This window comes from Sturnira hondurensis, unplaced genomic scaffold (assembly GCF_014824575.4).
Source record: "Sturnira hondurensis isolate 20B ecotype Veracruz unplaced genomic scaffold, ASM1482457v3 Scaffold0006213, whole genome shotgun sequence".
In the NCBI taxonomy this organism is placed as follows: domain Eukaryota; kingdom Metazoa; phylum Chordata; class Mammalia; order Chiroptera; family Phyllostomidae; genus Sturnira; species Sturnira hondurensis.
This window is the reverse complement of record NW_028078844.1, coordinates 206,178-223,831: the sequence shown is the minus strand read 5'-3', so window position 1 is coordinate 223,831 and position 17,654 is coordinate 206,178. Positions and strand designations below refer to the sequence as shown.

At 39.7% G+C, this 17,654-nt stretch overlaps 1 protein-coding gene across 1 annotated transcript in view; it reads right to left on the bottom strand.

Annotated features, from left to right (window-relative positions):
* The window catches only part of ARHGAP20 (Rho GTPase activating protein 20), a 128,821-nt gene extending 111,692 nt beyond the window's left edge, over positions 1-17,129 (bottom strand). The window contains exon 1 of the mRNA XM_037047684.1: positions 16,837-17,129. Coding sequence (XP_036903579.1) covers positions 16,837-16,941 — 105 coding nt within the window. The 5' untranslated portion in view covers positions 16,942-17,129. The remainder of the gene's footprint in view (positions 1-16,836) is intronic.
* Positions 17,130-17,654: the final 525 nt, after the last annotated feature.

Here is a 17,654-nt window from a genome sequence, read left to right as displayed (position 1 = left end):
TTAAAGTCCTAGAGGAGAACGTTGGCAGGAAAATCTCAATATTTCACGCAGCAACATTTTTACTGATGTGTCCCCTAGAGCAAGGAGTATAAAGAAAACAAACAAATGGGATGTCATCAAAATAAAAAGCTTCTGCAAGGCTAAAGAAAACAGCATTAAAATAAAAAGACAACCAACTGTATGGGAAAACATATTTGCCAATGATACCTCAGATAAAGGTTTAATCTCCAAAATATACAAAGAACTCACATGACTTCACTCTAAGAAGACGACTAATCCAATTAAAAAATGGGGAAAGGACTTGAACAGACACTTCTCCAAGGAGGACATACAGAGGATCCAGAGACACATGAAGAGATGCTCAATATCGCTTGCTATCAAAATTAAAACCACAATGAGATACCACTTTACACCGGTGAGAATGGCTATCATAAACAAAGCAATAAACAACAAATGTTGGAGAGGGTGTGGGGAAAAGGGGACTCTGGTCCACTGTTGGCATTGCAGACTGGTACAACCATTATGGAAAACAGTATGGAATTTTCTCAGAAAACTAAAATTGAACTTGCCTTTTGACCCAGCAATTCCACTGCTAGGATTGTATTCTAAGAACCCTAAAACATCAATCTCAAAGAACATATGCACCCCAATGTTCATAGCAGCACAATTTACAATAGCCAAGAGTTGGAAGCAACCTAGGTGCCCGTCAGTAAATGAATGGATCAAAAAGCTATGGTACATTTACACAATGGAATTCTATGCAGCAGAAAGGAAGAAGGAGCTCCTACCTTTTGCAGCAGCATGGATGGAACTGGAAAGCATTATGCTGAGTGAAATAAGCCAGGTGTTGAAGGACAAATACCATATGATCTCACCTTTAACAGGAAGCTAAACAACAAAACAAACAAGCCAGCAAAATATAACCAAAGACACTGAAATAGAGAACAGGCTGACAGTGACCAGAGGGGAGAGGGGAGGGAATTTCAGGGGAAATAGGGGAGGGATTTAGAGGAACAGAGATAAACGATACATGGACAACAACTGAGAAGGGTGGAAATGGGAGGGAGGGGAGGAGCACGGGGGGTGGGATGGGAGTAATAGACAGAAAACTGTACTTGAAATATAATTAAATAAATTTAAAAAATAAAATAAAGTGCTTTTTCATAGAGCTCTAATATAGAGGATCATTTAACATGTAGTAATCAGGCTGTGTTTTCTTGGTTATAACATTGTCTGATATATGAGGAGTCAAATGGAGTGTTTCTACCTCATCTAGCAAACCTGTATTCAGGAGAATGCACTAAAACTACAGGCAGAATATTATTTTTGAGATCCTACTGTTAGTAATGAAACTTACTTTACCACTAATGAGATATGCAACTCAAGGCAATCCAGGTACTTTTCTAGGCCTCCATTTCCTTATTTGGAAAAAGAAAATTTCAACTACATATAGTTTCACAGGTACCTTCTATTTCTGATATTCTCATAATAAGTGTCCACCAAAAACTCACCCTGGATTTGTAAGAAAATAAACAATACCTACATCACACATTTAGAATTCAGAAGACTTACTTCTCTCGTAAGTAGTAAGTCTTAAGAGTTGCCAATATGAGGGCTTAATAAATAAATTTATGTATTAATTCATTCTAAATACACAGATCTTTTTTGTCCTCACCCAAAAACATTTTTTCATTGCTTTTAGAGTGAGAGAAAGGGGATGGGGATGGAAGGAGAGACAGACAGACAGACATTGACATGAGAGAACATCAATTAGTTGCCCTCGGGTGCCTGCTGTACACACCCCGACTGAGGACTGAACCCCAAACTCAGATATGTGCCCTGGCTGGGATTTCAAACCCAAAACCTTTCAATGTATGGCAAACACTACAACCAACTGAGCCATACCAGCCAGGGCCAGATCTCTTTCTTTTGCTCCTAAGCATTATGAAACAAAGGGCCAGTAGTGGTTTTTAAAAAATTTCACACATCAAAGAATCTGTTCTCAGGAAATAAAGACTTGGACGTTCTGTTTATAATAACTGTGTGAAATGCAATACATGGAAATAGAATGAGGCCACTGATTATCTCACAAATGTATAATAGTACAAACTTATCAGGATAGGTTGAGACTATGTTACATTAGCACCAAAAAATAATATAGTTGTTCAATGACAGTGAAAACTATGATTCTTTGCCTCACAGGACACAGAAAGACGATTTAAAAGTGTATGTTTTCTTTGTGAGCTCAAAAATCAAAATCCACAGTGTTCAGAATGGCCAAGTTCTTAATGACCTCAAAAATATTGCATGCCATTCTGAAACTGAATATTTTAAAAGGTAATATTATTTTCTAAACTGATAAACTATACATTAGGTAAAAATTCAATTGCATTAATCTTTTGAGAACAATGTTCTTGATATCATACCATTTACCTAGTCTTATGCAGCTCAAAAAACTAAACAAGAGTTTTATAAGAGCTAAAAAACAAACAAACATAAATAGCCTTTATTTATTCCTCCACTCCTAAACAGGAAGGATGAGAAGGAACTTGGAAAAAGTTGTAAAAGGAAATAAATAGTAATTAAAATTTTAAAACTGCTGTTTTTTTTTTACTAGCAGGCATTTATTAGTAAAGTAGACCATGAATACTAGAGAGAAGTTAGATCTTTGATTGCCTAAGCTGTCTCTTCTGTGTTGAAAGCAAAAAACCTATTCTTCCAAAAGATAAATGAATCGAGGTCATAACTGAAGCTAAGAAACAACTGTCTATAATTAATTGTTTTTTTGTATTTCAATAACACAAAACTCTAGCAACATTATCAGCTAATCTGCAAGGTGCTTTCCACTTCAACACTCTTTTAATCAGTGGGGTTAACTATATTTTCAATTTCTTGTGTTCCTGGCTTGCTCTACATATCATGCTTCAGTTACAGCTACTTATTTTTCTGCATGGTTCCAGAGAGCAGGGGCTATTGTTTTCCTTCCAAACTACCGCCCACCCTCCCACAATCATCTACTGGAATTCTATACACTATACCAGGCCTACTTTTCATTCCCGCAGCGCAGTAGAATGTCTGGCACAAACTATACACCCAATAAGTAAAGGTTTTATGTCAACTTTAAAATCCACCCATCCTCCACATCTATACCACTGTCCTCAAATACACACACAGAAAAAAAACAAACAAACAAGCAAATACACAAAACTTTGGGTACTCTGCTGGAATGCCATCATTAAGGAAATGTAAACATGACTCTTAACAGGATGGTAAGAGTCATTCTTGCACACTGCAAACTACATCTTTGACACGGTGTTGATTTTTACCACTTAGAGAGACACAGTAAGCATTAGTCTGATGATACATTTAATTACTTGCCAATAGATGGTGCAAGAGCAATTGGCTACCCATATGCAAAAGAATGAAGCTGGACTCCTACCTCACACCACATATGAAACTTAACTCAAAATGGTTCAACAATTTAAAAGTAAGAGCAGACACTATAAAATTTTTAGAAGAAAACACAGGCAGAAATGTTTGTGATTTTAGATTAGGTAATGGTTTCTTAGACATGATCCCAAAAACACACGCAGAAGAAAAAACAACATAAATTAGACATGATTGTCAATATGAAAAACTTCTGTGCTTCAAAGGACACTATTAAGAAGTGAAAAGAAGACCCACAAAATTGGAGAAAATTTCTGCCATGCATTAGAGATTTGTATCTAAAAAATATAAAGAATTGTTACAATTCAATAAAGACAAGCCAATTTTAAAATGGGCAAAGGATCTGAAAAGACAGTTCTCCAAAGAAGATATTCAATAGCCAATAAGCACACGAAAAGATGTTCAACATTATTAGCCATCAGGGAAATGCAAATCAAAACCATGAAATACCACTTTATTCTCATCAGGATGACTGTAATAGAAAAGATGGCTAAATAACAACTGGTGACCAGGATGTGAACAGAGTGCACTCCACATCCTCCAACGTGTCTCTAATCTAAACTTGGCCTGCTGGTGGGAAATGTAAAATCATGTTGTCACTTCGAAAACAGTTGAGAAGTTTGACGAATGGCTAATCACAGTTACTAAGATGATCCTGCAATTCCTCTTTAGGCACATACAAGAGAAATAGAAACATGTCCATAATAAAACATGAATGTTCATATCAGCGTCATTCATAATAGTAAAAAATTGGAGACAACTCCAATGTACGCTGACTGATAAACGAATAAACAAAATGTGGTATATATATAAAATGGAATATTACTTGGCAATATAAGTATGTGTGCAACAACATGAGTGACTCTTGAAAACATTATGCTAATTAAAACAAGTCAATCCTAAAGGACCACATATTATATGATCCCATTTATATGAAATATCCAGAATAAACAAATCCACTGAAACTTACATTAGTGTTTGCCTGGGATTTGGGGAGATGAAGGAATTGGGATGTGATAGCTAAGGGGCATGGTGATTCTTTTGGGGTATTTTCTAAAACTGACTATGGTGATAGATGCACAATTCTATGAATGTACTAAAAACCACTGAATTGTATACTTTCAGTGGATGAACTGTATGGTGAGTTATAGCTCAATAAAAGTGCTAAAATATGCTAACTACCAAATTCCTAAACCATTGGGCTCCATCCCAGCAAACTGGTTCATAACCAGAAGCTATAATTTCCTTTATTTGTATAACAATCATCTGAAGTATAATATGTAAGGATGGAACTTATTTATGTGCTTTTGGTCCAACATGTTTTTGTACTAAATGTTTGAGTGGCTGCCCATTTTAATTCCTCAGAGATCTGAGGACTATAGCTGGCTGGCTGTTGTGATTTGCCCTTCTCCCCCATTCCTCCAGTGCCCTACTCAGTGTCTCCACCCAGTAAATTCTCAATCCCTGTGTCCAGTCAATGAATGAACACTGATTGTGTCTGAGAGTTTAAGTTGGTAACATAGAGTGTCTATGCAGGAAAATGTGGTTGTAAACAGGTCACTGCAGAAAAAAGTTTTTTTCTTCTGTTTTCAATAATTCAGATAACATTATTTATATAAAATCCTGGGTGAAATCTCTCATTGGAAATTTAACTTCATGTCAATCAACAGATACAGTATTGTTTTTCATATCACTAAATCACTCTGAATCTGGTTATTCTTAGTTTAGATTAAAGGGGAAAAAGCCTATCAAAAGAAAAGAACAGAATAAAAGATTTAAGTCAAGTGCACTGCAATTTTTCATACTTTTGTTTTTTCCAGTCACTTTTTCAAGAAATATTCAAGCACTGCAGTTGAATTTAAGTCAAATGTAATGAAGTCACTTTCAAACATTTAAAGTTAGCATACAATTAAAATAAAGCCTTTGATGAAAGCCTATAAATACTCTATAAAGTTTCAAAGCCAAAAAATACTTAATCACATTTGTAACTTAGCTTATTCAAATTTGACTATTAATCCTTCTGTGGCTAGTCTGTACCATTTCTGGTCTTCCTACATGACTGTAGCATTTATTTGTGGAGATACAGCTCAAGCATACTGGCTCCACAAAGGAACAAGAAAATTATTCTTAACCTTGCACCTTGCTTCTAAGGCTCTATTATCACAAAGATGTTCTGACCACCGAGTGAGCTGAAGCTTCTCACTATTGTCAGTTTGGCCTCTGATGAGTAAGATCTTCTGTTTACTCATAATCATCCCATCCAGAATCACTCTGAACATTTGGTTAAAACAAATGTCATCACAACATAGATTACTGTAAAGGGATAAAAGTTATTTTCTGAGGCTAAGCAAGAAACATTTTTACTTTTGGCTGTCCTTCCTCTTCCTGCGATACAACCACTATGAAATAATAAATATGAGAATCAATATAATGTAGAAAAGTGGGCATGGGACTAAATTCTGGACCCTGATTCTATCACTTAAGTTCTCAGAGTCCTCCCTGTAAAATGACATAACCATCCAACCTACCACAAAGAACTGAATTAAGATATACATGAAAGTCTTCTGACATGAAAAGCACCATGAGAGTGTAACACAAAGAGCAATGCTTTAGAGTACATAAGTACTGTCTGTAAATAAAGATGCGGACAGTAGAACCCCCCTTAAATATTATTCTTCGTTTCTCTGCTTCCACCCCACCCATGTAGTCTTCTGGAATATCACCATGGACCTTCAAGTTCACCGGATTTTCTTCTTCCACAAAGCCACTGGTTTCAACATCCCATCACAATTCCCTGGAGCACCCTGGAGTAGGCAAGGCCAATGCTCCTCCCCTCATGATCCCTTCCAGGCAGGGTTTCCCTACATTTTCACATCATTCCCCATATAAAGTGATGTTGTTTGTACATCCATGGCACAGACTATAATAAACAACAACAAAAAAGCTCTGGTTGTCTCAGTACCTATCTACCTGTCTAAAGGCTAAGCGGCTGAATGTATCAGATACATTTGCAATGGCTGGGAAACTCTGCCTTACAGCAACTTCTCACTTTCCTCATGCAGAGTGACAGAGTACTGTGGTCAAGTCCAAAAACTATAATGGTAAAACAATGTATCAAATAAGAATTTTAAAAAATAGGCCTATGTCTATCCAGATTCAGATAGAGTGTAACCCGGTAATGGCTACTGTCAAGCTGAGATTCAAGAGGCTGAATGTAGGGGTGTAAGAGAAAATACAGACACCTCTCCTACGTATAAATTAGGACCCAGGTAATCAGGGAAAGAGAAAGGCTACAGAGCAGTTGGGTTTTTTAGATCTTTGAAATATGAGCCAATGTGGGCACATTCCATTTTCAGAGTCCCCACACCAGTGACCAGACATCCAAAAATAGGTTTTACCTTTCAGTTGTGCCATGTGACAGCTGTCTATCAAAATTAGGTCAAAGCTGCTCAGCACAGCACTGACATATAGTGCTGATCGGGCTATTTCTGCTGTGGATTGGATGTTTCTAATCTAAACTCGTCCTAGATAAAGAAAATAAGACTGAAACAAAATTATAAAATAAACTGGGCAGTGTTGCCCATAAGCCCCATTACTGGTGGCTGACTGTTGTCTCTGCTCCCTTTCTGGCCTCCCACACTGTGGCGAAGTCTTCCATAAGTAAAACTAAACATTACCTCCATCCTAGGTTGCTTCAGAAATCTGCTGCAGTTGCCATTATCACACTGAGCATTCACCCTGCGGGCTTTCTGCACACATCAGAATCTGGAGAGTCCCTGTGATCTAGAACACTGGAGATAGCAACAGAAAGAACCAGAGAGCAAACTTTTTGCTCAACAGAAGTTTATTTAGAGGTAGTCAGTCAGCTTAGGGTACTAAAACAAAATAACGCATACTGGATGGTTTAAACAACAGACATTTCTCAAAATTCTGGAGGCTGAGAAATCCAAGGTCAAGGTGCTCACAGACTGGGTGTTGTGAGGGCCCTTTTCCTGATTTACAGACAGCTGTCTTCTTGCTCTATCCTCAAATGAGGGACAGAGCAGGGGCAAGCTCTTGGTGTCTTATAATGGTACTAAAACCATCATGGAGCTTTGGTTCTCATGACCTCTTCTAATCTAATTATCTCCCAAATGCCCCTACCTCCAAATACTCTCATACTGAGGATTGGAGCTTCAATATAGGAGTTTGCAGGGGACACACGGCCCACAACAGAGGTTTCTGCCAAATGCTCTGGAGATATGAAGATTTGAGTCATGAAACTCTTATCAAATCACAATAAAATGTACATACAGGGTCCAGCAGAAGCAATGACTACTTGAGTGTGGTTGGTAGGGTAATAATATGGGTATACTAATTTATAGTCTTAATTTGAACATTTCACCTAAAATGTTATACGGTGTGCTTGAGTGTGATATTGTTATGTTATAGAATTACATGCTTAAGATTTTGTAATAAAAATTTTTGTAATAAAAAGGGGAGTTATTTGTGCTGGACCCTTTATATTTCCTCAAAGCACTGTGAATATGATTGTATGTACATATAGGTATATAGTGTATAATATGTTATAGTGGCATTTTAAATTGAAATCTAGTATATTTTCAGATACGATACCTTCTAGGAAGGTAAGCTTTATTATTACATTTTTTTTGTTGAATTTTATGTGGTTTATAAAGTAGAGGATGGCTTTAATAAGAACAGCCACTAAATTTGGGATAGCTGGAGGAGAACTGTGAAAGAATCAGACACTTAAATTATTCAAGTTGGAGCTTTCATTTTCTGCATATTATCAGTTGTCTCACTTCTTCCAGTCTACTGAACACGTTCCACCTTTTGCCCTGCAAACCTTTTATCAAATCATAACCTAGGAGAATGGTGAAATCACAGGAGTGGTAAACTGCTTCATAACAACCTTCACTTCAACCAAAAGCAGTAACTGCCCTCTGTAGGTATCTGTGACTTGTGAATTTTCGGTCTATAGTTACAACTTTCTATTTTAAATTGGAATGCTCCATATTCAAAATTAACAATTACTTTTTATATAGATGTGTGAAAATAACAGATTATCCTTAAGTTTCATTTTATAGAACATACAATAGAGTCGCAAAAATTAATTTTTATTTTGCTATGTTAAAATGCAGTATTGTGTTCACATCTTAAACAAAAATACCTGTTCAAGCAACAGTTTTTCCTGTATTCAAGATTCAGGACATGAAACATTTAATGAATGGAGAAATTTTCAACTGGGTTTCCCACATATGATTTCCCATGATGGAATCATCTGAGGCATCGGATTCAGTGCACCCATACATAACTTTGAAATCTAGTTTTGAATTTAGAGAATATGCCAAGCTTTCCAACAGAAAGCAAGACTGAGATATCAGCATGGAAAGCAAACCAGACTGAAGAGCTCTTGAAATGGGCTTTACATAATACAAAGAAAAATGACAGATAACAAGGCATAAAGCTCACAGCTTTCCAAAGTAATTAGCCCAATGACTGTGTCATTGTCACTGTTAGTCAATAACAACTGGAATGATTAATTTTATGTGCCAACTTGAAGGGCCATGAAGTACCCAGATTAAAAACTATTTCCAGGTATATCTGTGAAGGTACTTCGAGTGAGATTAGTATTTGAATCCCTGGACTCAGTAAAGCAGAATGTTCCCCCCAAAACGAGTAGGTATCACTCAATCCCTTAAGGGTCTTTTTAGAACAAAAAGTGGAGGAGGGAGGAATTCTCCTCTCCCTTCACCCCCTTCACCGCTGAGCTGGGATGTCTCATTTCATCTTTTCTTGACCTCAGGAAAGAGGCAAGAGTTGTGAATTACATGGCTTTCCTGGGTCTCCAGCTTGGAGATGGCAAATCACAAGACTTGTATTGGTCTGTTTTTCTAGAGAACCATGAAGAATACATTTACTTATTGGCAACAATGAACATGACATTCAATGGAGAGGGGAGAGATTCTGTTCCCCAAAGAATAAAATTACTCCTCAGAAGACGTATGTGTGTGCTTTTCTCAGCTGGTTATATACAATTCGAATCCATTCTCTCCTTTATCTTATGTTACAAATAATAACAAATACATCTATAGTCTAGTTGGAAATAAAAATAGAGTTGGAAGACCTGGGTTCAAATTCCAGTTCTGCTGCTTACTACATGTAGTCTTGGTGGGGTTTGGTCCCTTCTTCTGTAAGAGTAAGATAATAATATCTGCCTCATATAAAATTTATATGTAACACATATAATTAGGCATTCATTTAAAGAGGTTTTTAAAACTTCCTTTACTATCCTATAAGTTAGAAACAGCAAACTCATCTTTTTGCTCAAGGTGCTACCTTATATTTGATATTTATAACCTTCAAGGGTGACTGCTTTGAAGGATAATACTATGGACTAAATGTTTGTGACCCCCCTCAGTTCATATAATTCGTTTTCTAACTGTCAATATAATGATATTTGCAGGTGGGGGATCTTGGGAAGTGATTAGGTTTAGATGAGGTCATGAGAGTGGTGGCCCCATGATGAGATCAGTGCCCTTATGAGAAGAAGCCAGAGATATCTAGCTCCATCTCCATCCTTCTTCCCCTCCCCTTCACCTTCTCCTTCTCTTTCCCTCTCCTCCTCTCTCCCTCTTGCTCCCTTGCTCCCTTTCCCTATCCCCCACACACATAGAGCAAAAAGATAACTGCAAGCCAAGAAGAGGGGCTCTTCCCAGGAACTGAATTAGCTGACATCAAGACCATGGGAATTCATAGCCTCCAGAACTGTGAGGAATAAACGTCTGTTGCTTTAAGGCACCCCAGTTTATGATATACTGTTATGGCATCCTGAGCTGCATAAGACAGGTAGCATGCACTCATTTGCAAGTAAATATTCTTGTATTAAATTCAAAGAAATAAAATGTTCTTTTGCTTTACATCTGCTTTCACCTGGTAAAAGATACTAAACGGCTCCTGCACTTTTTTTAAAGTGTTTTCATATACTTTCTTCTTTTGACCCATAAAAAAAGCCATGTGAGATACACAGGATACGTATTATTACCCCCATTTTACAGACAAAGAAACATAGTACCATCAGTAGTTCAGAGGTCATACCAGTGATAACAGAGGCCATTTCTAATCAATCTTTTGATAATTCTAGACTCCTCTCAGCAAAAACAATCTCCTGTGCCTGATTTCACGCAATTTACTTTGTGAATAACATCAGAAAGGACTCGGTAGGATGCTATCTTTACCATAAGCATAATATTTTTCTTAGTATTAAGGAATAAAACTAAATCTTATTCACCAAGATATTTCATTCAAACCCCAGCACAAGACACACACATGGCAAAAGTCAGCTTTCAGGGGTGTTCTAGAGTGAGCGGCTATAAGCAGATTTGGACCCAGAGAGTGTAAACAAGAGGCAGAATGAAGTGTACACAACAGCAGCTGCCACATTTTAAAATGTTGGAGCTATTTTAAAATCCTTTGCTGTGACTTATTTTCTGTGCCTTTCTCCCCTATCCCATTACCCACCTTATTTAAAGAGTTTTCAATTAGTATGTGAAACCAAAGGGTCAGGGTGGTCAAGTAGGAAATATACCCTAGTTGAAATTATTGTAATATATGTTTCCTCTTCATTTCATAAAAAGTTTTCTGTTCAAATGTGTATATCCTCAAGGATACATTATTCGTAATTCTATCCAGAATGAGTTATCTATATGCTGCTATTATATGCTATTATTTAAAAAATAATGCACAAATCTCTTATGTATTCTTTTGAAGAGCCTCAGTGATGATAAATCTTTGATTTTTGGAAATAGTCAAATCATCTGACTGGTGAATAAAGGTGAATTAACCAAGCAGATAATTCTGCTTGAGGTTAAATGTGACTAAAATAAAGAGAATGACATCTTATATATCATCCACAAACGAGCTCCTCAAACACATAATGCTCTTTTCTACCTCAGAACCTTTGAACAATTGCTTCCAGGTTCTTAGAATCTTTTTATAGCATGTTCTTCATCACTTATAAAAGAGTTAAATATCACAAGAGGCCCCCCCTGAACACCCTAATGCCAGAGTGGTCTAGTTTCATATCCATGTTTGTCTCTATCAGTGTCATTTTGTTTCTTTAATAAAAGTTATTACCATTTATGGCTTTTAAAATTGTTTTTGCCTCTTCCTCTCAACCTGTGCTGTCAAATACAGTACTCACCAAACACATGTCGCTATTTAAATTTAAATTCAAATAAATTACAGTGAAGTAAAATTATATTTAAAAAATCACCAATCTAATTTCATCAAAATTAAGAACTCTGTTCTTTGAAAGACCCTGTTAAGAGAATTAAATGACAAGCCACAGCATGGGAGAAGGCATTTGCAAAGTGCCTATGTGATAAAACACTTTGAATCCAGAATATATAAATAATTCTCAAAACTCAGTAATAAGAAAATGAACAACCTAAAACTGGGCAAAATATTTGAGTAGCCACTTCACTAAAGATAACATATGGATGACAAGTAAGCATGTGATAAGATGTTCAGCATAATTAGTCATTAGGGAAATGTAAATCAAAACCACAACGAGACACTACTTTATACTCTCTCGGATGGTTATAATGAAAAAAAATAGATAATAAGTGTTGGTGAAGATGTGGAGTAACTGGACTTTTATACATTGCTGGTAGAAATTAAAACCACTTAGAAAAATAATTTGACAGTTTCTTACATTGAACACACACCTAAAATATGACCCAGCCATTAAACACCTAAATATTTACCTGAAAGAAATGAAAGCCTGAGTCCATGCAAAGCCTTGTACATGAATGTTTACAGAGGCTTTATTGGTATTGCCAAAACCTGGAACTAACCAAATACCCATTAATAGGTGAATGGATCAACAAACTGTGGTTTATCCACATGATCAAATACTGATCAGCAATAAACAGAATTACTGAAATGTGTAAAAAAAGGTATGAATTGCAAAGTAATTATACTGAATTAAAAAATGTGAAAAAGAATATACAGAATTATTCCATTTAAATGAAACTCTTGAAAGTGAAAATTAATCTATAGTTGTCTAGGAACAGAGAAGGAACAAAGAGATTGGAAATGGACATGAGGAAATGTAGGGGTGACAAATATTTTCAGTCTCTTGACTGTAGTAATGGTTTCACAGGTGTATACTTATGTCAAAACTTATTGATTTATATATTTTAAAATTGTACAATTTATTGTATGTCAATTATACCTCAGTGAAGGTATTAAACATTTTTAGTCCCTCAGTTGACCCGGCCACATTTCAAGTGCTCATTAGTCACATGCAGTTAGTAGCTATTAAATTAGACATTGTAGATAAAAGACAATTCTATCATCACAGGAAGTTCTAGGCAACAGTGATGTTCTGGCCAGAGGTCAGAACTGGTCCCTATACACCAGGGACCCACCACCAGCTCTCTAAATAAAGTTTTATTGGAAGACAGCTATGACAATTCATTTACATGTTATCTCTGGCTGTTTTAGTGCTACAATGGCAGAGTGAGTAGTTGCAACACATACCTTATGGTTTATAAATCTAACTTATCTGTCCCTTTAAGAAGATTTGCTGTCTGCTCTAAATCATAAACTCTGAATACAAAGACCAGTATCTTTGCTGTACCTAAGGTACAACACTGTCCTAGGAACTGGGGAAACAGCCTTGAACAATACAGACAAGGTCCCTATTCTCACAGTGAGGAATTCAGGTAACATAACGAGGAAATAAATAAGAAAATATCAGGCGAGGATGAATGCTAAGATGAAAATAAAACAGAAAGCATAGAGATAATTAAGGGGCAACTTCCACTTAGGTAGTTAGGACAGGCCTCTGGGACAACCTAATGTCTGAATAGTATAAAAGAATCAATACTGCAAATACCTGTAGCAGACCAGAGGGAACAGCAAAACCAAGGACTCAGACTAGAAATGCATCGATAACCTGATGTTTGATAAAGAAGGTCCACGTGGCTGGAGAATACAACAAGGTGGCAAAGGTTCAGATGAGGATGGAGAAACAGAGAGGCCTAAGAAGAGTCTGAATTTTATTCTAAATATGATGAAAAGCCACTACAGGTTGTTAAGCAAGTAAGCAACATGATCAATTTACAGTTTTAGCAGCATTCTGATGCTGCTAAATGGTGACTGGGTCAGGTAAGAGCAAAATGGTGTTAAGGCAAGTTACAGAGTTTTTGCAAAGGTAAAAGTGAAAGATGGTGGCTTGGTTTGGACCATAGTGGCAGCAGTGGAGATGAAGTGGATAAATTCAAAATATGTTTTCAAGTAATATTTGGACTTTCTTATGGTTGTTGTAGAGTAAGGAAACGAGAAGAGTTGAAAGTGAATCCTTGATTTTTGGCTTGAACAACTGGAATACAGTAGTATGAATTACAGATATATGGGAAATTATAAACAATAAGAGTTAACAATTATTGAGGATTTATTATATGTCAGTATTCACTCGTCATCACATTTAATTTTCCCAACAACCTTGAGCAGTTAGGTATTATTGTTATTTCCACTTTACAAATACACAACTAAAATGTTTAAGTGACTTATCTAGGCCAGAAAGCTAGTACCGACACAATGGAGACTTGAACCTAGGTCATTAGACTCTAAATTCTACTACACTGTATAAAACTGCCTCAGTGACAGAAGTTTTGGGGAATATGATCTACATGCTAGGCAATGACAGTACCACTGGCTTAACAGACTCTCAGGATGACTAATTTGAAAGATGCTACTTTTCTTTTACTCCTATTACTTAAAAACCACCTTATTTTCACAGAATACAAGATATAATTGTCATCTACATACTTTTTCTCCAGTATTATTTCTTTGATTCCTATTTTTAAAATGAGTAAATGGAAACAAGTTAAGTGATTTTCTCAAGACCATTGAGATAGTAACAGAGCTAGAACTAAAAACCAAGTGAACTTATTCCATACAATGGTTTTGCCAGTGAACCTACCACTAAAATTTCTGATCATTCAGTAAGAAACACATGTTACATAACTAACCAAAATACACATACCTATATGAAATAGGAAAAGAAGTTATAAAAAACAGCCTTTACCCTTACTAATGTACTAATATTTTCTATTTCATTTTTTAAAATGTTGATTGTACCTGGCAATTTAAACACAGACCCAAGCCTTAGTATTTCACATTACAACCACATAAGTAGACTTTATTTTTAGAAATGTCTCATGACTCACCAAGACAACCAAACATCAAAAAAGTGAGATGAAACACAAATAAAGATCAATCTGGTGAGCTTTTGGGATATGTGAAGACTGGTTCATAAGAGTATAAATGACAATGATTCTATGAGCTGCACTTTGGAAATATTTTATTTTTACTTTCTATTGCGAATATGGCCGTCTGAAATCAAACAGATGCACCTATTAATGTTTAAAATAAGCAGAGATGCACTTTTCCGGGAAAACATATTACAAGCAAAATAAAACAGTTCTTCCGCCTCCCCCCATCACAAAGGAAGTAAAAAGCCATAGAGAGACCAGATTGGCAAAATCTCTTCCCTTTAAAGAAAAGGAAAAGACTAGATCGGCAATATAGTAACCCATTATAGTTTATAATGGATAGCATCTTAAGGACAATGGCTAAAGATCCAAAGCAGCCTTTCATTTATTGCAAGTGCTACCTTATAAATGATCAAGCCACTCTAATGCTTTCTCCTTTTGCCGGCATGCTTAAGCTTAATTATCCTTAGTTAAAAAGGAAGAGAACTGTTCAGGAATATAAATCTCTGATTTCCTCCAATTCCTTACAAGGATAAAAATTGTTTTAAAACCCATGCTGACTTCTGAACATTCATTTATCTTCCCCAAAAGTAGTGTTAGCCTAGTAAATTCACACATGCACACATGCACAAACCCTGTATCTCTGAAGGGGAAAAGCGACAAGGACAAACCGCAGTCTAATACATCAAAGGCTGAGCAGACACTACAGCTAATACGTCAAGTTCATTCCTAGATGGCTCTGCGACACGGTCAAGATCCTTGGGAGCTCACGCACACTCCTATACTCAGCGCACAGATCTCACCTCTGTTCAATCGACCTCTAGCCAACCTAGGATGCTGGTGGGAAGAGTCGTGAAAGGCAGTAAGATCAGGACAATCTGGGAGCCTGCGCAACCCCTTACGGCTCTAATTATATAAATGCAATGCATTAAGATAGTTCTTTAAAAGGGACTTGGATGATCCCTCTAATTCAATTTGCTTCCACAAAAATTGGAAGGGAAATACCAGGACAGAATAAAAGCGTCCAAATATCTGAAAGTCTTGCGGGGAGGGGAGGAGCAAGAGCAGAAATACCCAAGGGCTAGAAACACCCAAATCAATTCCTCAGAGAGAACAGCAGAGGCCGGCGCCCGCGGCCACGTGCACTTGCTAAGGAAACCGTTCCAAAGAAACCTGACCCGATCGGAATCAGCACGCCGCACCGCGGCCGCGTTTATCCTAACTGAACGCCACAAGTTGCTGCTGCCCGCCTCCCTCACCTCAGCTTTGACAGACAGGGAACGTGAGCGCCGCCCCCACACCCACAGCTACACCCAGACCCCTCTGCAGCCCCACGAAGTCCGGAGGGCTAGGGCACAAAAGCAGGGAGAAGGCCCCGGCCTCTGCCCATTCGACCCTGTTCTGCAGCCCACCAGCCCCACCCAGCCCGCTTCTAGGTCGAACCAAACCTCCAAGGTCCTACAGTGTCGACCGTTAGCAACCCTAACTTACCTAGAAGTCTGACCACCATCTCGGAAACCCAGAATCTCTCCGTGAGCCCGGCGCTGGGCGAAAGAACCCCCAACCCCTTCCCACTCAACCCAAATCCTGCGGTTGCCGCATTCAGGTGAGGGGCCTGAGCCCCTGGGCCAGCAGCTCCGCCGCCTACCTTCTTCATTGCTGGTGGTCGCGTCCCTCCGGACGCCTCCAGCTCTCCTGACCTCGGGGCTGACCCCGTCGAGTGACGGTGAGCCCCCCGAGGGGCCGGGGAAAGGAGATGCCCCAATCGGGGCCCCACGCCCGCCTGGGGGCTGGGCTGCCTGCAGACCCCGCGGCGGATGGAGATGAGGGGGGCTGCTGGTCCGCTCCGAGAGTGATTACGACTCTAGACGCTAAGGGTACAGGGGTGATTTGGCAGACGGCGGTGCCGCTGGGAGGACGAGTACGGCGGGAACGTTCTAGAACTAATGCGGCGGGGCCGCGAGCCTCGAGCGTTAAATCCCCACCGCGTCCTGCCCCCGCGCCCCGATGGTCTGCGCCGAGGGCGCGCGCGGTGAGCAGGGCTGCTGCTGCAGCGGTGGCGGCGGAGCAGCGGCAGGCGCGGGGCCCCTCTCAGCGTCCTCACCTTTTTGGTGCCGGGGCCTCCAGCGATCCGAGACATTCCTGTCAGGGAGGAGGAGCGCCCCGGCTGCCCCCCTAGAGTCTCCTGCTGGGGGGACATCGCTTCCATGTAGAAGACTTTGAAGCAAATCCCAGCCCAGGAGGAGGCTACGCGGTCATAGCCGCAGGATCGCGGCCGGAGGGGCGAGGACGCGCGGGGCCGAGGCAGCCGCCGCGCTCAGGCAGGCAGCTAGGCTCCGGGTGCGGACGGCGCGCCTCCCGTCGGGGCCATGTACTGCCGCCTGCACTAGACCCCGCGGGCTGGAGGCGACTGCAGCAGTGCCCGCTGGCCGGCGCCCGCTGAGCCGGCCCCGCCTCGCCTGGGGCCCGCCCCTCCGCGCAGGGCGCCCCGCTCTGGGACCGCCCCCGGACGCCTTCCTCCAGCTGGGAACTCCCCTCTGTGGTTCGGCCTGCGAGGCAGCGGACAGGCATTTTTCTGTATCTGTGTTAGGGCGAAAACGACCGACTGACCTTCTCAGGCCGCCACTCCGAGTGGGTCCAGCACAAAGCAGCTCATGGTTCGGTGTCACGAACCGGGGCCTTTACTGCACGGACACGCGCCTCTCCCATCGCTCAGCCTACACGCACGGACCCCAACCCTTCCCGCGCTGCGCCTGCGGGGGATGGCGCCTCTGCAGCGCGTGCATCAGCGCAGCTGTGGTGACTTCAGCCTGAACGGAGGATTTGCAGGGATTCCTGTCTCGCTTCCAGCGGACTGCAGAGGGGTTCCCCCACCCTCGCCCCCAACCCCACCCTGGAGGCCTCAGAATGGAGTTGCAGATT